The sequence below is a fragment of the Piliocolobus tephrosceles genome, chromosome 8 (assembly GCF_002776525.5).
Source record: "Piliocolobus tephrosceles isolate RC106 chromosome 8, ASM277652v3, whole genome shotgun sequence".
Lineage (NCBI taxonomy): Eukaryota > Metazoa > Chordata > Mammalia > Primates > Cercopithecidae > Piliocolobus > Piliocolobus tephrosceles.
This window is the reverse complement of record NC_045441.1, coordinates 84,504,848-84,526,166: the sequence shown is the minus strand read 5'-3', so window position 1 is coordinate 84,526,166 and position 21,319 is coordinate 84,504,848. Positions and strand designations below refer to the sequence as shown.

Below are 21,319 nucleotides of genomic sequence, written 5' to 3'. Positions count from 1 at the left end.
AGTCTTAATAATGCTTACTTTTTAAAGTAAGCATTCACCAAGAACATATATCAGTGCTGAACTTACATATATTTAACAATATATCCATGAAAATATAAAGCAAAAATTAATTAAATGTCAAGAATAAATTGGTAATTCCATAATTATAATAAGAAATTTTAATGTCTTTCAGAGTAATTTATAGATTGAACGGATGTAGTGAACTTCAGTAACACAATTAATAAACCTGATCTAAAATATATTAAATGTTAACAATTAGAATATATAACCTTTTCAAGCATATATGGAACAGCTATAGTGTTTTTTTTGTTTTGTTTTGTTTTGTTTTTTGTTTTTGTTTTTGAGGTGGAGTCTTGCTTTGTCACCCAGGCTGGAGTACAGTGGTGCAATCTTGGCTCACTGAAACCTCCACCTCCTGGGTTCAAGTGATTCTCCTGCCTCAGCCTTCCAAGTACCTGGGACTACAGGCATGTGACACCATGCCTGGTTAATTTTTGTATTTTTAGTAGAGACGGGGTTTCATGACATTGGCTAGGCTGGTCTCTAACTCCTGACCTCAAGTGATCTGCCCACCTCGGCCTCCCAAAGTGCTGGTATTACAGGCATGAGCCACTGCACCCAGCCAATTTTTTAATGGAGCACACTAAGTCACAAAACAAATGTCCACAAATACCAAAGAAATGATACAATATTATCATTTTAGTATAACTTTTATATTAATATAAGGTCATGTGAATAGTGCAGTAAAGTTAGATATCAATACAAAAAGTTTAGCACCACCCACATGCGACCCATGAAATTAAAGAAAAAATTGTCTAAATTATAGGTCAAAAAATTGATGAAATAGAATACTTTAAAATGAATGAGAATGAAAATAATGCATACTAACCGTTGTAAGTTGCCACACAACTTGTATAGTACTTGTAGAAATACTTAGATATTTAGAAAAGAAACAATGAAAATTACAGAGATAAGTATCCAAGAAGTAGTCAAAGAGCAACCAAACCAGTTCAAAAAGAAGGAAAGTAATAAAATAACAGATATAGGTGAAGTAAAAAACAAAGAAACATAATTAACAAAACCAAGAGATAATTATTTGCAAAAATTAATGAAATAGACATTCTAGCTAGAATAATTTTTTTTTTAAATTAAGGCACAGATAATCTTAAGAATGGAAGAATAGACAGCACAGCATAAATGTGGGAGAAACCCTCCCAATAATTATTAGAGAATATTTAAATAATTTTATGATAATACTTTGCAAAACAAAGAATTTTTATAAATACTGTTTATCAAAACTGATAGATATATAGCCATTTAACAAATTGAATAAGTAGTTTAAAATCTATCCAATCACCCACCAAAAAAAACTATCATGTATTGTTTTGGTGAGTCTACCAAATACAGTCATGCACTACATAATAATGTTTTGGCCAACAATGGGTCATGTATATGAGGTGGTCCCATAAGATTATAATGGAGATGAAAAATTCCTATCACTTAGTGATGTAGCCATAGTAATGTTGTAACACAATGCATTACTCATGTGTTTGTGGTGATGCTGGTGTAAATACACCTCTTTCCTTGCCAGTCATTAAAAACTAGCATATACAATTATGGACAGTACATAATACTTGATAATAAAATACTGTTACTGGTTTACATATTTACTATACAATACTTTTTAGTAATTATTTTTTAGTGTACTGCTTCTACTTAAAAAACAAAAAAATTAAGTGTAAAACAGCTTCAGGCAGGTCTTTTAGGAGGTAGTCCAGCAGTAGGCATTGTGATCATGGGAGATGACAGCTCCATGTATTAATGCTTCTGAAGTCTTTCCAGTCGGACAAGAGGTGGAAGTGGAAGACAGTGATATTGATGATCCTGACCCTGTGTAGGCCTAGGTTAATGTGTGTGTTTGTGTCTTCATTTATAATGAAAAAGTTTAAAAAGTTAAAAAGTTTTTAAATGTGTAAATAGAAAAAAAGCTTCTAGAATAAGGATGTTAAAAAGAAAATATTGTTGTATAGCTGTACAATATATGTTTTAAACTGTTATTACAAAAGAGTCAAAAAGATTTTTAAAAGTTTGTAAAGTAAAAATGTTAGAGTAAACTAAGTTTAATTTTATTACTGAAGAAAGAAAACATAAAAATAAATTTAGTGTAGGCTAGGTGTACAGTGTTTATAAAGTCTGCAGTAGGGTACTGTAGTTGTAGGCCTTTACATTCACTAACTACCCACTCACTGACTCACTTTGAGCAATTTCCAGTCCTGCAAGTTCCATTTCACAGTAATGGCCTACATAGTTGTGCCTTTTTTTTAAAAAAAAAAAAAATCTTTTATACCGTATTTTTACTGTCCCTTTTCTATGTTTAGATATATAAATACTTGCTATTGTATTACAGTTGCCTACAGTACTCAGTATAGTAACATGCTGTACAGGTTTGTAGCCTAGGAACAATAGGCTATAGTATCTAGCCTAGGTGTGTAGTAGACTGTACCATCTAGGTTGGTGTAAGTACATTCTGTAATGTTCATATAATGGCAAAATGGCCTAGCAACACATTTCTCAGAACATATCCCCATCATTAAGTGGCACTCAACTGTATGAGTGATCCCTATTTTATATGGACTGTTCCTGAGAATAGGAAAAGAAGGAATAGTTTTCAATGAATTTAATGAATCCCAGTATAACTTTTATACTAACATAAGATCATGTGAATATAGTGTCAAGTGGGAATGTGATTAGTATAAAACCAGTAGTAAGAACGATTACTACAATGGCAATATCAATAGCAATATCTAGTAAATGTGAAGATATACACGGCCTATATCCTAGGAATTCTCCTCCTAGATATATCTCCTTGGATGTGCATACCAGGAGACATAACAGAGTGTGTTCACAGCAATATTGTTTATAATAAGAAAAACCTAAAGTGATCCAAATGGTCATTGAGAGAACAGTGACAGAAGAGTGAATAAACTGCAATATTCATACAATGGAATACTATACAGTTTTTAGAGCAAATGAACTATAGCTAGACTCATCAATATAGACAAAACATTTTCAAAAGGATATTGACAAAACCAAGCAAAATTAAACAACTTATTGTTTAAGATGACACATATTTATAGTAAAACTGGAAAGAAAAGTAAAGAGATGATAAATACAAATCTAGGGTATTGTTACCTTTGCAGAGGAGACAATCAAGGAAGGCATTATATTGGCTTTTAAAGTATTGGTGATTAATCTAGGTGGTGGATATGTGAGTATTCTTTAATTACTAATGTTTATGAATATATATTGTTTATATTAAGCTGTATATATATGAAATATTCATTTATAAAAATTTAACTTCTGAGATTTTATTATAGAAAAACATTTGAGAATTATCAGGAAAAAATATGAAAAATAAGCTCTTGAAGAATAGTATTAACTACTCTTAACATGTATCATAAATCTAAAATAAGTGAAAGTTTATTAATGACACATGAATAGGGTAACATGTAATAGAAGAATACTTTAAAAAGATTCTAATTAAAAATCCTTAGAGGAATTTCAAAGTACATTGCAACTAAAAAGAATAAAATGCCATGGGAAGAGAACAATCAGAAAACAGGAAAGAGCTTTTGAAAATTAAAAATATGATTTCCTGAATTCAGAAATTTAGTACAAAAGGTTGGAAGATAAATTCAATAAGGTTTCCCAGAAAGCAGGGCAGAAGGACAAAGAAAAAGTAAAGAGTAAAAGGTTAAGAGATCATTCCAAAAAGTCTTATATCCTATTACGTGTTTACCAATAATAATAGCTAGTAATTATACATAGCATGCAGTGTACTAGACACTGTTCCAAGCAATTTACCTGTATTGATTCATTTAATCCTACCAACTAGGGTACTCTGATGGGTCGTACTTTTTTAGATGGTGAAACTGTGGCACAGAGAGCTTAAGTAACTTGCCCAAGGACACGTAGCTGATAAGTGGTAAAACTGGAATATGACACTAGGCCGGCAGGCCTAACCAAAACATTGTACTACCTCTCACTAACATATTAATGCTAAAATGTTAATGTCTATGTGTTTTTGAAAAATAATCACAAAGAGGCAACTTTCTAACTGGTTATTCTGTTTTTAGGTCTGTATTTTGAAGCTAGGAGTCATGCAGTTGTTTTGAAGCTTAGAATTACAATGTTTTAACTAAGTTTTACATCAAATTAGTTTCTCAAACTTCAGAGAAGAGTTTTAAATAATGGAGAATATATGTTAAATTTTTATATTCAATTAAAATAAATTTTTTACTAATTTGTCAGTAATGCTTTGAAATTGTTTCATTACAATATAAATAGGAATAGCATTTAAGCTACTCAGGATTTATCTTCAGGATATGTATTAGAATTTTGCAGTTGCTATATCTTGATGATACTGGATTTCCAGGGTTACCTTGAAGAACTCTTACGACTTCGAGAGAACCAACTATCTGAATCTGTCTCCCAGAATAAAATACTACTTCAAAGGATTGAAGATTCTGATCTGGCCCATAAACTGGAGAAGGAACAATTAGAATATATAATTGTGGAGCTTCAAGATCAGCTGTAAGTACAAGCCTTTTAGAAAAATGTTGGTAGTATGTAAACATTAAGACAAAATGTCATGTTTTAATATAGGAGGCAAATTCCAGTAAATCTGATTGCTTGTTAATTCTTTTTCACCTACACATTTTTTGAAAGTTTACTTTTGTTTTTGTTATTACAAAAGTAATCCATGTTAATTTCAGCAACTTAAAACAATACAAGAAGAGGCCAGGTGCAGTGGCTCCTATCTGTAATCCCCCGCACTGGGGAGGCTGAGTTGGGCAGATTGCTTGAGCCCAGGAGTTAGAGACCAGCCTGGGCAATGTGGCAAAACCCCATCTCTACTAAAAATATAAAACATTAGCTAGGCATGGTGGCATATGTCTGATTGAGCCACAGCATTCCATTCTGGGTGACAGAGCAAGACTCTGTCAAAAAAAAAAAAAAAAAGAATAAGAATAAGAAAATACAAGAAGAGAGTAAAAATTACCTTCAGTTGTGTTACCCAGCATAAACTGGTTATAACTTGGTGTATATTATTCCAAATGCGTATGTATAATTCTTAAAGTAGTTATTGATTGACTGATTATAAATAGATGGTATTTAGACTAGTGCTACTCAAAGTATAGTGCTGGTACATTAACTGTTACTAGGTTGTGCCAGAATGTCACTAAGCAGAGTTTAGGATAGCTGAGTTATTTTTTAATAGCAAGACTTTTTTTTGATGAAGAAAGCAGTATATGGAGCTACTTTCTGGTACAAGCCTCTTGTCACTGTTCAAAGCACTTGTACTTTGTCAGGCTTGTACTTTGTATTTTGTCAGGCTTGCTTTGTTCAATTGTTTATTGTGAAAATTTTCACATATTAATATGTAATCTTAAAAAATAATTTAAATTTTTTTATTTTGAAGTAATTTCAAATTTTCAGAAAAGTTATAAGGACAGTACAAAGAATTCCCATATGACCTTTCCTAGATTCATTATTTTCAACATTCTGTCACATTTGTCTTATAATTCTGTTCCTTTCCCTAAACACATATACATTTTTTAACCACTTGAGAGGTTGCATACATTATGGTCCTTCATTCCTTACTGCTTCAGTGTCATTCTTAAGAACTAAAATATTCCCTTATATGATCATAGTTCAGTTGTCAATTAAAGATATTTAAATTGATGTACTTTCACCTATAATTCATTTTCTAGTTTTGTCAAATGTCTAAATAATGTCCCTTACTACAAATTTTATTTCTTTGGTACTGGGTCCAATTCAGGATTCTGTTTGCATGTGGTTGTCAGCTACTTTAAACTTAAAACAGTTTTCAGTCTTTTTCTTGCATGAGATTGATATTTCTAAAGAAAACTAGCTAGAATTCTTATAGAATGCCCCTTAATTTGTGTTTGTTTACTTTTTCCTTATGATTAGAATGAGCTTGTCCATTATTGGCTGGATTACAAAATAAGTAGTTATGTTCTATTGGGGATATGAACACCCAGAGGCACATAGTCTGTTGGACCTTTATTAATGATATTAATATTAATCATTTGGGTACGATGTTTTTCTCTTCTGTATAGTTACTGCTATTCCTTCTGTTCCTTATAAATTAATTAATGCATAATTTATAAGTAGATACTTTACAAATTTCAACTTTTATTTTGGATTCAGGAGGTATATTTGCAGGTTTGTTACATGGGTATGTTACATGATGCTGAGATTTGGGATGTGATTGATCCTGTCACCCAGGTAGTCAGCATAGTACCCAATAGGTAGTTTTTCAACCCTTACCCCCCATCCTTCCTCTCCCTTCTCGTAGTCCCCTGTGTCTAATAATGCCATCTTTATGGCCACGTGTGCCGAATATTTAACTACCAGCTATAAGTGAGAACATGAGGTATTTGGTTTTCTGTTTCTGCATTAAATCACTTAGGATAATGACCTCTGGCTACATCCATGTTGCTGCAAAGGACATGATTTCATTCTTTTTTATGGCTGCATGGTAGTCCATGGTGTTGATGTACCATATTTTCTTTATCCAATTGACTGTGAATGGGCTCCTCAGTTGATTCTATGACTCTGCTATTGTCAGTAGTGCTGTGATTAACATAGGAGTACATGTCTTTTTGGCAGAACAATTTATTTTCTTTTGGATATATACCTAGTAATGGTATTGCTGGGTTGAATGGTAATTCTGTTTTAAGTTCTTTGAGAAATCTCCAAACTGCTTTCCACAGTGGCTGAACTAATTCATTCCCATCAATAGAGTGTAACCATTCCCTTTTCTCCATAGCCTTATCAGCATCTGTTGTTTTTCAACTTTTTAATAATAGCCCTCTGACTAGTGTCAGAATGGTTTTGATTTCCATTTCTCTGACGATTATTGTGTTGAGCTTTTTTTCCCACATTTGTTGGCTGCTTGTATGTCTTCTTTTAAGTATCTGTTCATGTCTTTTGCCCAATTTTTACTGGGGTTATTTGTTTTTTTCTTGTTGATTTAAGTTCCTTACAGGTTCGAGATGTTAGACATCTGTTGGATGCGTAGTTCGTGAGTATTTTCTCTCTTTCTGTAGGTTGTCTCTTTACTCTGTTGATAGTTTCTTTTGCTGTGTAGAAGCTCTTTGGTTTAATTAGGTCCCACTTGTCAATTTTTGTTTTTGTTGTAATTGCTTTCGAGAACTTAGTCATAAATTCTTTTCCATATGTTACATTATTCTGTATATGGCTACCCAGCTATCACAGCACCACTTATTGAATAGAGAGTCCTTTCTCCATTGCTTATTTTTGTCAACTTTGTCAAAGATAAGATGGATTGTGGGTATGTAGCTATATTTCTAGGTTCTGTGTTCTGTTCTATTGGACTTTGTGTCTGTTTGTGTAATGGTATCATTCTGTTTTGGTTACTGTAGCCATCCTTGTAATATAGTTTAAAGTTGGGTAACGTGATGCCTCCAGCTTTGTTGTTTTTTTTTTTTTTATTAGGATTGATTTGGCTATTTTTGTTCCATATGAATTTTAGGATTTCTTTTCTAATTCTCTGAAAAATGATGCTGGTATTTTAATAGGTATTGCATTCAATCATGCAATTTGTTCTGTAGGTTGCTTGGGGCAGTATATGGTCATTTTCACAGTATTGATTCTTCCAATTCATGAGCATGGAATGTTTTTCCATTTGTTTATGTCATTTCTTTCAGCAATGTTTTGTAGTTCTCCTTGTAGAGATCTTTCACCTAATTGCTTAGATATATTCCCAGGTATTTTGTGCATGTGTGGCTATCGTAAATGGGATTGTGTTTTTGAGGTGACTCTCAGCTTGACCGTTATTGGTGTATAGAAGTACAACTGATTTTTATACATTGATTTTATACCCTGAAACTTTACTGAAGTTGTTCTTCAGTTCTAGGAGCTTGTTGGTGGTTGTCAAGATTTTCTAGGTATATAATTATATCATCAGGAGGTTGTCAAGGTTTTCTAGGCATATAATTATATCATTAGGAAAGAGAGACAATATGATTTCTCCTTTACCAATTTGGATGCTTTTTATTTCTTTTTCCTATTGCTCTGGCTAGGACTTCTAGTACTGTGTTGAATAGGAGTGGCCAGAGTGGGTGTCCTTGTCTTCTTCCACCTCCCAAGGGGAATGTTTCCAGCTTTTGCCTGTTCAATGTGATGTTGGCTGTAGGTCTGTCTTAGATGGCTCTTATTATTTTAAGATACATTCCCTCAATACCTAGTTTTTTGAGGGTTTTTATCATGAAGGGATGTTGGATTTTATTGAAAGCGCTTTCTATGTCTATTGATGTGATCATATGGTTTTTGTTTTTTATTTCGTTTATGTGGTAAATCACATTTATTGATTTGCTTATTTTAGCCATCCTTGCATCCTGGGAATAAAGCCTACTTGATCGTAGTTAACTAACTTTTAGAGGTGCTGCTAGATTTAGTTTGGTAGTATTTTATCGAGTATCTTTGCCTCTGTGTTCATTAGGGATACTGGCCTAAAGTTTTCCTTTTTTGTTGTGTCTTTCATTTCGGTATCAAGATGATCCTGGCTTCCTAGAATGTGTTACAGAAGAGTCCGTCCTTCTTGATAGTTTGAAATAGTTTCAGTAGGATTGACACCAGCTCTTCTTTGTATATCTGCTAGAATACAACTGTGAATATATCTGCTCCAGGACTTTTCTTAGTTGATAGGTTTCTTATAACTGTTTCAGAGTTTATTGCTCTGATTAGGTTCTCAGTTTCTTCCTGGTTTAATCTTGGGAGGTTGTGTGTTTCTGGCAATTTATCAATTTCCTCTCGATTTTCTAGTTTGTGTGCATAAAACTGTTCGTAATAGTCTCTGAAGATATTTTATATTTCTGTAGGATTAGTTGTAATGTCAACTCTGTCATTTCTCATTGTGCTTATTGGGATCTTCTTTCTTTTTTTCTTTGATAATAGCTAACAGTCTATCAATCTTGTTTATCCTTTCAAAGAAATGATGTTTGGTTTTATTGATCCTTTGAATAGGTTTTTGTGTCTCAGTCTTGTTCAATTCTGCTCTGATTTCAGTTATTTGTTTTCTTCTTCTAGCTCTGGGGTTAGTTTATTTTTGTTCTTTTAGTTCCTCTAGGTACGATGTTAGAGTGTTGATTTAAGATCTTTCTAACTTCTTGATGTAGACATTTACTGATAAAAACTTTTAACACTGTTTTTGCTGCATCCCAGAGATTTTGGTATGTTGTATCTCTTTTTCATTTATTTTAAAGAATTTTTAAATTTCTGTCTTAACTTCATTGTTTACCCAAAAGTTATTCAGGTGTAATCACATTGATGCCAATGTGATTGTGTGATTTTGAGAGATTTTCTTGCTGTTCACTTCCATTTTTCCTCCACTGTGGTTCACATATATGCTTGGTATGATTTCAGGTTTTTAAAATTTTATTTGGACTTGCTTTATGGCCAAGCATATGGTCAAACATAGAATATGTTCAGTGTGCAGATGAAAATAAAGTGTATTGTGTGGTTGATGGGTGGAGTATTCTTTAGATGTCAAATTGGACAAGTCAAATTTACATCCAGAGTTTGTTAGTTTTCTGTGTTAATGATCCATGTAATGCTGTCAATGGGGTGTTGAAGTCCACTACTATTATTGTGTGACTAAGTCTTTTGTAGGTCTAGAAGTACTTGCTTTATGAATCTAGGTGCTCCAATGTCAGAGTGTGTGTGTGTGCGCGCGCACGCGTGTGCGTGCATGTGTGTGTGTGTGTGTATATGACAGTTAAGTCTTTTCGTTGTATTGAACTCTTTATCATTATGTAATGACCATAATGACCTTCTTTGTCCTTTTTTAATGTTGTTTCTTTAAAGTATGTTTTATCTGATATAAGAATAGGACCCCCTCCTCTTTTTTGTTTTTAGTTTGCATGGTAGATCTTTCTTCATGTCTTTACTTTGAGCCTGTGGGTTTCATTATATGTGAGATGGTTATCTTGAAGATAGCAGATGGTGATTGGGTCTTGTTCTATTAGCCACCGTGCCTCTCTGTGTTTTATAAGTGGGGCATTTAGACCATTAACATTCGTGGTTAATATTGCTATGTGATGTTTTGATCCTATCCTGGTGCTGTTAGCTAGTTGCTTTGTAGTCTTGATTGTGTAGTCTCAATAGGGTCTGCAGGCTGTGTATTTAAGTGTGTTTTTATGGTAATACAGATTGTTATTTCATTTCTGTGTCTACAACTCCCTCAAGTATCTCTTGCAAGGCTGGTCTATTGGTAATGAATTCTCTAGTGATTGCTTGTCTGGAAAATATTATACATTTCCTTTTATGAAGCTTAGTTTGGTGGGATATTAAATTCTTTTTTTTTTTTTTTTTGAGGCAGAGTCTCGCTCTGTCGCCCAGACTGGAGTGCAGTGGCCGGATCTCAGCTCACTGCAAGCTCCGCCTCCCGGGTTCCCACCATTCTCCTGCCTCAGCCTCCCGAGTAGCTGGGACTACAGGCGCCTGCCACCTCGCCCGGCTAGTTTTTGTATTTTTAGTAGAGACGGGGTTTCACCGTGTTAGCCAGGATGGTCTCGATCTCCTGACCTCGTGATCCGCCCATCTCGGCCTCCCAAAGTGCTGGGATTACAGGCTTGAGCCACCGCGCCCGGCCTTTAAATTCTTGACTGGTATTTCTTTTCTTTAATAATGCTGAAAATATGTTCCCAGTCTCCTCTAGCCTGTATAGCTTCTGTTGGGAGGTCTACTGTTAGCCTGATAGTATCCCCTTTGTAAGTGATATGACCCTTTTCTGTAGCTGCCTTTGAGATTTTTTTCTTTCACATTGACCTAGAAAGTCTGAAGATTCTGTGTCTTGGGGGTGGTCATCTTGTATAGTATCTCATAAAGGTTCTATGAATTTTTTTTGAATTTATATGCCAACCTATCTAGTGAGATTAGGGAAATTTTTCAGTTCCAGGAGTTCACTTTAGTTCTTTCTTAAAATGACTATGTTGTCATTCAACTCTTAGATCATTTCACTGGCTTCCTTGAAATGGATTTCAACTTTCTTTTGAATCTTGTTAAGTTTCCTTGCCATCTAGATTTTAAATTCTATGTCTGTCATGTCTGATATTTCAATCTGATTAGGATTCATTGCTGGGGAGCTAGTGTGATCCTTTAGAGGTAAGGAAATGCTCTGACTTTTTGAATTGCTGGAGTTCTTGTGCTGATTTCATCTCAGCTGAGGGGCTAGTGTTTCTTTTTCTTTTATAAACTGCTCACATTTGGATGGGGCTTGTTTTCATTTTCTTTTATCCCTTGAGGGTTCGACTGTTGTGTATAGTTGGTTGGCTTTGTTTTTGGGTCTTTTCAGAGGGCCAAGGTTCTGTATGGGTTCCTTAGTTTGGGCTAGTTTCCTCGTTGGGTTTTACAGGCATTGTGTGCTAAAGGAATTTATTTTTGTTTGGTGGTGTAATTCAGGCTGTGATACAGTAGATGGCATTTAAGAGTAAGGGCTGGAAGATATGCTTACTCAGCTATAAGCCTCCTTTGTATTTGAGTGCCTTCATAGCAGTGCTTTGGGGAGGGGGAGATGTGGTGGTAGGGGAGATGCGGTGAGGGGAGATGTGGTAGGGGGAAAATGTTGTTGCAGGGTAGAAGATTACCCCCTCACTAAGCCTGTTCCTAGGTATTGGGGGAACCCCTCCAATCATGGATGTCTTGCCTATGCTTCCCTTAGCCCTAAGGGGGACCCTGGTTGGCTGCACACCCCCTCCCTTAGGGACAGCTCAAGCTGAAGCTTAGATCACCAAAGACTCACAACTCCCTGGGGACCCACTGGTCCTCTGAGCTTGGCAGAGTCAGAGTAGGTTGTGAGATATGTCTTTTGGTGGTTTGATGATGAACCAGATCAAGGGCAGAGGATCCCCAGGCAGGGTATTGGTGCCACAGATGTATAGCTTGTGTGGTGCCTGCAGCCTAGGGTTTTTAGCCTGGCAGATGGCTGTGGGATCCCCCAAGCAGATCTCCCTCCAGTGTCTGCCCCAGGAACAGACCTAACCAGCTAGATTTGTCCCAAGCTTTCTGTGCTGAAATTGCTGGGCTATCCCAGGTGTTCCAGGCCATGGGGCTCCCTCAAGTAGAAGGTGCGACTGGCCAACAGACTGAACCCTTCCCAGGCTGGTCTTGGGGAGGGAAGGATGCCCAGCTCCCTTGGCGGCACATGAACTCACGCCTCCCTGTTTCTGTTCTGAGTGGGGGCTCCCTCCTCACTAGAGCTCTAACCACAAATCTCAATTCTGAAACCCTGGGCAGTGTACTCCAACCCTGGGAGGTTGGGACTGGGCCTGCAGCTTTGACCTCTGGCCCCATGGGATTGAACACCAGCTGTGCTGGGGGAGCTAAACTGCTCCCTGGTCACTGGCAAAACACTCAGGTGGAGCAGTGGAGGCTGTGCTCTGTGCACCCTCTTACAGGAATGGTGAGGCAGGTAGCTTTGAGAGAAGCTGGAAGACAAGGGAACATGTGGATCAGCCTTGCCCAATCGCATGAGAAAGGGAGCCCTACTTTCTCCTCTGGCTCTGCAGTCAGTAGGTGCTACAGTTACTCAGAGCAAGATGGAGAGGCTTGGGGGATGGAAACATACGGTTGCATTTTGCTGTAGCTGTCTCATGTTCCACCAACCCTTCTGAGCTCTGCACAGGTTTGAGCTCTGCCTTTGCATACTCTGTGGGCAATTCGTTTGCTGATCCAAATGTCTGTGTGGGTTGTGGGATCTTTTATAGTTAGGATCCCAGAGGTGTGGTGTTCTGTAGTTCCTTCCCTCTCCCCTTACTTTGGCTCTGTTCAGGACCAAGAGCCAGTCCTTGTGTTAAGAGATTCTATGCAGGCTTTCCAGCTTCCTCTTCAGCCTTGGTGTCTGCATCACGTCTCTCTCAACTTTCAGTGTTGTCTCTCAAACAATCTGTTTGAAATGTGATGGTTTACTTGATATTTTGGTTTCTCTTGAAGGGAGATGTGTTTCCTGGGTATATCTAATTGGCTATCTTGTCCCCTCCCTCCTAAAAACTTTCCTAGAATTGGACTCTGCAGACACTGTCCCAGTGGCAGCCCAGCTCCACTTCCTCCTTCCAGTGTTATTTTATAATGAGATACTTTAAGACTAAGTAGATATAAAAGATGATTTTTTTTAAGTTAGAAAGTTTTATTAAGGAGCAAAAAAGTTTAATATTTTTTAGGAATTTGTATCTTGATGAAAATAATTATGTCAAAAAAAAGAATTATGTTTACATATTTTTCTTCTTTTGTATGGTATTTTAAAGAGAGTTTGTCCTATGGGGCATCACTGGGTAGGGAAGAGGTTAAGACCTTTCTTAACCCCCTTGCTTCCATTAGCAGGGAGAAAAATATCAAGAGCCAAATAGTAGAGATTTCTGGTTATTAAAAACCAGATTTCTGGTTATCTAAAATTATAATTTTATAATTAAAATATTAAGAAGATAGTTTCATTTTTCTTTTGCAAGCAATACTGGTAGTTTAAATGCTTTTAACATAAAAATAATTATGAAATCACTTTATTTTTTCAAGAGATATTTTCATTTGAAGAATTAAATTTAAATGGATCACATTTATCTTACTTTGGATAATTGAAAGGAAACAAAGACTTTCAAACTTTTAAGTTTGAGAAATTCATCTAACTGAGTTATGATTTTGTCTATTTCTGGATATAAGAATGCCATTGATCCTCTTGATTTTTGCAAAGGAAGCTTTTAATTGTCTTTAATACCTTTAATTTAATATCTTTAATTTTAATTAACTATTACTAGAGCAACAAAAAAATTATGGCTACTGATGAGAATTAGACTATTTTCTTGAGTTTAGGGGTTAAAGATCTACTTTCATACAGTATGGCTTCAATTTCTAGACAGGCATAAGGCATAAATTGGTGTCTTAAAAGATTCTTTTGTACAAAAACCACTTTCAAGGATACTGAACAGGAGCATAAGATACATTTCTTTGTGAATGTCCACAATTCACTACTTTATCAGAATCAGCTTTAAGAAATGCAGAATGGTGTGGATATTTTTGCAGCTATAGTGAAAGAGTGAACATGTTTTGTCCTTATCTTGCTGAGATTTTCTTAAAAAATCAACTGTCAAGAAGGCCTATAATCAAAGTTGAGCATTGAAATTTCCTTTGTTAGTCCTGAGAAGATAAAAAGTAGCCCTGAGAAAATTAAAGTTATAAAGGAAAAGGCCAGAGAAGGAATACTGACAGATAGAATGTGAGGCATGTAATATTTGCTTCTATATTGTGTTGATTTTTTTTTCCTGGGCAATTTAAATCCTGAGTCACTTATTTTTATGAATTTCTTGATGATTAGATGTATTTTGAATTACTGTTAAAGTGCTTTCTTATTGCATCTTTGAATACTCATAAAATCTATACATTTTGTAGTTTGGGCAACAGAGTACAAGTTAGTATGGAGTATTATAGGAACATTCTAAAGCTCTCTTGAAAATCTGAAAGATTTCTACACTTTCTAGTTGTGAGCTCTTAATGTTTTGGAGCCTCTGTTTCTTCATCTGTATAACAGAGATAACATACTTACTTTGTGAATCATTATGAGTATTAAATGGTGTTAGGTATATTTAAAAAAAGCCATTCAAAGAAGGTTTATTCCTCTGCTTTTATTTATGGAAACCTTAAAATCTCCTTCATAAATTCACTCAGGGAGATAAGTAGAAAATTAAAACCTTATGTCAAAATGCTAAGTATCAAACAATGAATTTTGACTCTATCATATTATCCCCAAGTTCCAAGAAACTCACTTTTGAGTTCTGATTTCCAAATGGCAATGGGATTAATCTTTAAAATAATGGTATAGATTTGTATATACCATGCATGTGAGTAAGACATATTTGTTTACTTCTTAACAGATATCACTTGTAACTGTAATTCTTTTTGTCAGTCATATGTTTGCTGCAATATTAATTTAAAGTAGTTTAAAAGGCATTGACAAAGGTATATTTTAATGATTAAGATTATGGTGGACCAAGCACAGTGGCTCATGCCAGTAATCCCAGAGCTTTGAGAGGCCAAGGCGAGAGAATCACTTGAGACCTGCAGCTCAAGACCAGCCTGGAAAACACAGCAAGACCCATCTCTACAAAATTCGAAAAATTAATTGGATGTGGTGCTGTGTGCCTGTAGTCCTAGTTTTTTGGGAGGAACTATGATGGTGTAAGTGCATTCCAGTCTGGGTAATAGAGTGAGACACTGTGTCCAAAACAAAGAGAAAAAGATTTTGTTGGGTAGAATATTTTAAGCGTTGAATCATTTCAATCTTCTCCTATTATGATTAGTAATAATAGTATAATTTCAGTGGGAGATATGGCATTATTCTAGACTTTGGTTCTTATAGTTTTATGGAAATCTGTGTACAACTTGACTTTATTTTGCTCCAGTAACTGTTTTAACTCTTATTTATCTATTAAATTTTATTCCATAAAAGAAATATAAACAAGCTTAAAGTACCAGTTGTACTTTGGATCAGTATATGAGAAGCTTGTTAAAAGATTAAAAAATATATTCTGTTTATGGCCTTTTCAAAACTTTACTGTCAAAATGATTTATGCTAATTGGTGGAAAAACTTCAGTTTTGAATTTAGTATTTTTCAGTAAATGTATATTTAAATGTATACTTTGTACCTGAGATTGCCAAGTAGTTGAGAATATTGACAATAATAAGGCATGTTCTCTTTTTACATCGGATTCAAAATCTCCTGAAGTAGATTTAACATCATCAATCACATTGTTATTTGAAGGGTGCCACATATAAGAGAGGGGTTTTGTCAACATCTAGAGGTATAGACCTTCAGATAGATGATCTGTTGTACAAATGATTCTTTGTAAAACATGCATTCCAACCTCAGGAATAAATAGCCACAGAACAGTGTGCAAAGCTTGAACACATTTGTCATATTTAACACCAATAATTGTTTTCTATTTTGTTTTCCTAGTTAGCTAATGAATGTTTTTTCTCTTTATGGTTTGAAAGATTATGGCAACAGTAACCTGTCCTATATGGTTTCCTAGTAAAGAAACTGAAGTGTCACTCATAGTGAAATATAAGTAAAGAATAATTCATTGTTAAAACTAGGCCATTGTTACAGTTGAAAAGCCAATTTGGTGTAGTTCATAGTGAGTACTGATGGCATGATCTATCAGCCTGCAAACTACAAGTCAGTGATACTATGCCATTCTGATGCACAAGTTTAAGATGAGTGGTATGAATCCTAACAACAGTACAATGATACTACAATGGACAGATTATAACAGTTCCTACTCATCTGGTCATGTGTACATTTTGGCAGGTAATAATTCTTATTAAAATTTAAAATTAAAATCATGTTAATATGTAGTACATAATCTACTGTCCATACATGGATGAAAATTCAAGAAAATGTATCCAGAAGAGAAAAATGCTAAGCCCCAGAAAGGTAAAACCATGTTCTGTTGCACTTCCTTGGGTATTAATCGGAAATTAGATATTACAACAGGAAAGAGTAGTAATTTGATATTGATAGTATTTCCTCCGCCTGAAGAAAGAGCAAGAATGACTTTGTATTGTGGTTTAAGTGCCAGCTTTCTCTCAGTAGAATAGAACATCAAGTAAATTATTAAGGTTTTTGACTGCCATCCTTGGCCCCCAGACAGCATTTCTGGACCCACCCAGGGCCCAGGCAACTTACTGCCCTGAAGGGAAGGACACAAGCCTGGCTGCCTTCACTATCTGCTGATCCTAGAACCCTAGGGCCTTGAGTGAACATAGGTGGTAGTCTGGTAGTGGTTGCAGCAGTGCTTGGGTGAGACCCTGTGCTGTCCTAGCTTCAGGTATGACCTAGTGCAGTCCCAGTGATAGTGGCCATAGGAGGGCTTCCATCACCACACCCCCAGTTCCAGGTGGCTCAACACAGGGAGAGACCCTGTTTGTTTGAGAGAAAGTAAGGGAAAAGGACAATAGTCTTTTACTGGTAATCCAGAGAATTCTTCCAGATCTTATCCAAGACTGTAGCAGGACAAGCGGCAGACAAAACTCTCAGACACCGAGTTAAAGAAGGAAGGGGTTTATTCAGCCGAGGGCATCGGCAAGACTTCTGTCTCAAGAGCCGAGCCCCCGAGTGGGCAACTCCTGTCCCTTTTAAGGGCTCACAACTCTTAAGGGGGTGCGAGAGGGTTTTGATTGATTGAGCAATCGGGGGTATGTGACTGGGGACTTCACGCACCGGTAATTAGATTGGAACAAAACAAGATAGGGATTTTCACAGTGCATTTCTATACAGTGTCTGTAATCTGTAGATAACAGAACCAATTAGGTCAAGGGTCGATCTTTAACTATCAGGCCCAGGGTATGGCACCGGGCTGTCTGCCTGTGGATTTCATTTCTGCCTTTTAGTTTTTACTTCTTCTTTCTTTGGAGGCAGAAATTGGGCATAAGACAATATGAGGGGTGGTCTCCTCCCTTAAGACCACTAAGGCAGTACCTCTATGAGTCTGCAAAAACCACAGTGTTATTGGGCTTGGGGCCCAACTCCCACTGACTACCTGGAAATCCTTCTCAAAAAGGATGGGCACAAACATGCCCAGACTGCAAAGAGTACAATAAATACTTAACTCTTCAATGCCCCAAGACTGACAAATGTCTGCAAACATCAGACCATCCAGGAAAACATAGTTTCACTGGACTACCTAAATAAATCAACATGGAGTCCTGGAGAAATAAGGATATGTGAACTTTCAGACAGAGAATTCAAAATAGCTGTTTTGAGGAAACTCAAAGAAATTAAAATAATACAGGTAAGTAATTTAGAATTCTATCATAAATTTAAAAAGACTTTGAAATAATTAAAAAGAAACAGAAATTCCACAGCTGAAAAATGCAACTGATATACTGAAGAATGCATCAGAGTCTCTTAATAGCAGAATTGATCAAGCAGAAGAAAGAATTCGTGAGCTCGAAGACAGGCTATTTGAAAATGCAGAGTCAGAAGACAAAAAAATAGAAAAAGAATAAAGGACAACTACAAGATTTAGCAAATAGCCTCAAAAGGGCAAATCTAAGAGTCATTCACCTTGAAGAGGAGGTAGACAGAGAGATTGGGTTAGAAAGTTTATTTAAAGGAATAATAACAGAGAACATCCCAAACCTGGAGAAAGATGTCAGTATTCAAATACAGGAAAGTATAGAACACCAGGCAGATTTAACCCAAAGAAGACTACCTTGAGGCATTTAATAAACTTGCAAAGATCAAGGATAAAGAAAGGGTCCTAAAAGCAGCAAGAGAAAAGGAACAAATAACATCCAAAGAATTCCAATGTGTCTGGCAGCAGACTTCTCAGTGGAAACCTTACAGGTCAGAAGAGAGTGGCATGACATATTTAAAGTACTGAAAGAAAAAACTTATCATAAAGTATTATATCCAATGAAAATACCATTCAAACATGAAGGAGAAGTAGACTTTCCTGGACACACAAAAGCTGAGAGATTTCATTAACACCAGACCTGTCCTACCACAAATGCTAGAGGAAGATCTTCCATCTGCATGAAAAGGATGTTAATGAGTAAGAAGAAATTATCAGAAGGTAAAAAACTCACTGGCAATAGCCACAGAAAAACACAGACTATTATAGCACTATAACTGTGGTATGCAAACCACTCTTAAGTAAAAAGATTAAATGATGAACCAATAAAAAATAATAACTACAAGAATTTTTCAAGACATAGTACAGTAAGACATAAAGAGAAACAAAAATGTAAAAAGCAGGGGGTAAATCAAATTGTAGAGTGTTTATTAGTTTTTGCTTGTGTGTGTGTGTTTATGTAATGAATGTCATCAGTTTAAAATAATTGGTTATAAGACAGAATTTGGAAGCCTGATGGTAACTACAAATTGAAAAACATAAAACAGATACACAAAAAATAAAATGCAAGAAATTAAGCCATAACCCCAGAGAAAAATCACTTTCACAAAAAGGAATACAGGAAGGATGGAAAGAAGAAAGAAAGGACCACAAAGCAACCAGAAAACAACAAAATAACAGGAGTAATCCCCTTCTTATAGATAACAACATTGAATGTAAAGAGACTAAACTCTCCAACGAAAAGACATAGAGTGGCTTAATGGATGAAAAAAACAAGACCCAAAGATCTGTTATCTATAAGAAACACACTTTACTTATAAAGATACACACAGAATGAAAATTAAGGGATGGAAAAAGATATTCCAAGCAAATGAAAACTGAAAAAAGAGCAGGAGTAGCTATACTTACATCAGACAAAATAGATTCCAACCCAAACTATAAGAAGAGACAAAGAAAGTCCTTAATGATAAAGGGGCCAATTCAGTCAGGGGCTATAATATTTGTAAATATATGTGCAGCCATCACTGGGGCATTCAGATATGTAAAGCAAATATTATTAGAGCTAAAAAGAGAGATAAACCTGAATACAATAATATTTGGAGACTTCAACACCCCACCTTCAGCATTGGAGAGATCTTTCAGATACAAAATCAACAAACATTGGATGTAATCTGCACTATAGACCAAATGGATCTCATAGATATTTACAGAACATTTCATCCAATGGCTGCAGAATACATATTCTTTTCCTTAGCACATGGATCATTCTCAAGGATACACCATATGTTAAGTCACGAATCAAATCTTAAAACATTCAAAAAAATTGAAATAATATCAAGCATCTTCTCTAACCACAATGGAATAAAGCTGGAAATCAATAACAAGAAAATTTTGCAAACTGTACGAACACGTGGAAATTAATATACTCCTGAATGACCAACAGGTCAGGAAGAAATTAAGAAGGAAATGAAAAAGTTTATTGAAACAAATGTTAATGGAAACACAACGTATCAAAACCTATGGGATACATTGAAAGCAGTCCTACAAGGGAACTTCATAGCTATAAGTTCCTATATCAAAAAAGAAGGAAAACTTCAAATAAATAACCTAGTGATGCTTCTTAAAGAACTAGAAAGGCAAAAGCAAAACAATTGATGGAAGAAAAGAAATAATAAAATGCAGAATAAATGAAATTGAAATGAAATGAAAACTATACCAAAGATTGATTAAAGAAAAAGTTGTTTTGAAAAGATAAGCAAAATGGACAAACCCTTGCCAGACTAATGAAGAAAAAAGGGAGAAGACCCAAATAAATAAAATCAGAGATTAGAGAGAGAAGACATTACAACTGATTCTGCAGCAATTCAAAGGATCATTAGTGGCTACTATTAACAACTGTATGTCAATAATTGGAAAATCTAGAGAAAATGAATAAATTCCTAGTCACATAAAACCTACTATTATTGAACCATGAAGAAATCCAAAACCTGAACAGACCAATAACTAGTAATGAGATTTAAACCTTAATAAAAAGTCTCATAGTAAGGAAAACCCCAGGACCCAATGGCTTCACTGCTAAATTCCACCAAACATTTAAAGGAGAACTAATACCAATCCTACTCAAACTATTTCAAAATATAGAGGAGGAAGGAATACTTCCAAATTCCTTCTGTGATACCAAAACCAGACAAAGATATATCAAAAAAAGAAAACTACAGGCCAATGTCTCTGAAGAATATTGATGCAGAAATCCTCAAAAGCATACTAGCAAACCAAATTCAACAATACACTAAAAAGATCATTCATCATGACCAAGTGGGATTTATCTCAGGGATATAAGGATGGTTCAACATATGCAAAGCAATCAGTGTGATACATTATATCAACAGAATGAAGGATTAAAAAACCATATAATCATTTCAATCATTGCTGAAAAAGCATTTGATAAAATTCAACATTCCTTCATGATTTTAAAAAACACTCAAAACACTGAGTTTTTTGAGAAGGAACATACCTCAAAATAATAAAAGCTACATAAAACAGATCCACAGCTAGTGTCATACTGAATGGGGAAAAAGTGAAAACCTTTCCTGTAAGATCTGGAGCACACATGGATATTTACTATCACTGCTGTTATTCAATAATAGTACTGGAAGTCCTAGCTAGAGCAATCAGAGAAGAGAAAGAAACAAAGGTTATCCAAGTTGGAAAGAAAAAGGTCCAATTATCCTTGTTTGCAGATGATACGATCTTATATTTGGAAAAACTAACGACTCTGCCAAAAAACTATTAAAACTGATAAATTCAGTAAAGTTGCGGGATACAAAATCAACATACAAAAATTGGGAACATTTCTATATGCCAA

At 35.4% G+C, this 21,319-nt stretch overlaps 1 protein-coding gene across 2 annotated transcripts in view; it reads left to right on the top strand.

Annotated features, from left to right (window-relative positions):
* The window catches only part of RUNDC3B (RUN domain containing 3B), a 191,054-nt gene that overhangs the window by 125,831 nt on the left and 43,904 nt on the right, over nucleotides 1-21,319 (top strand). For both annotated transcript variants that reach the window (XM_023226644.2, XM_023226645.3), the window contains exon 8: nucleotides 4,436-4,593. In XM_023226644.2, coding sequence (XP_023082412.2) covers nucleotides 4,436-4,593 — 158 coding nt within the window. The remainder of the gene's footprint in view (nucleotides 1-4,435; nucleotides 4,594-21,319) is intronic.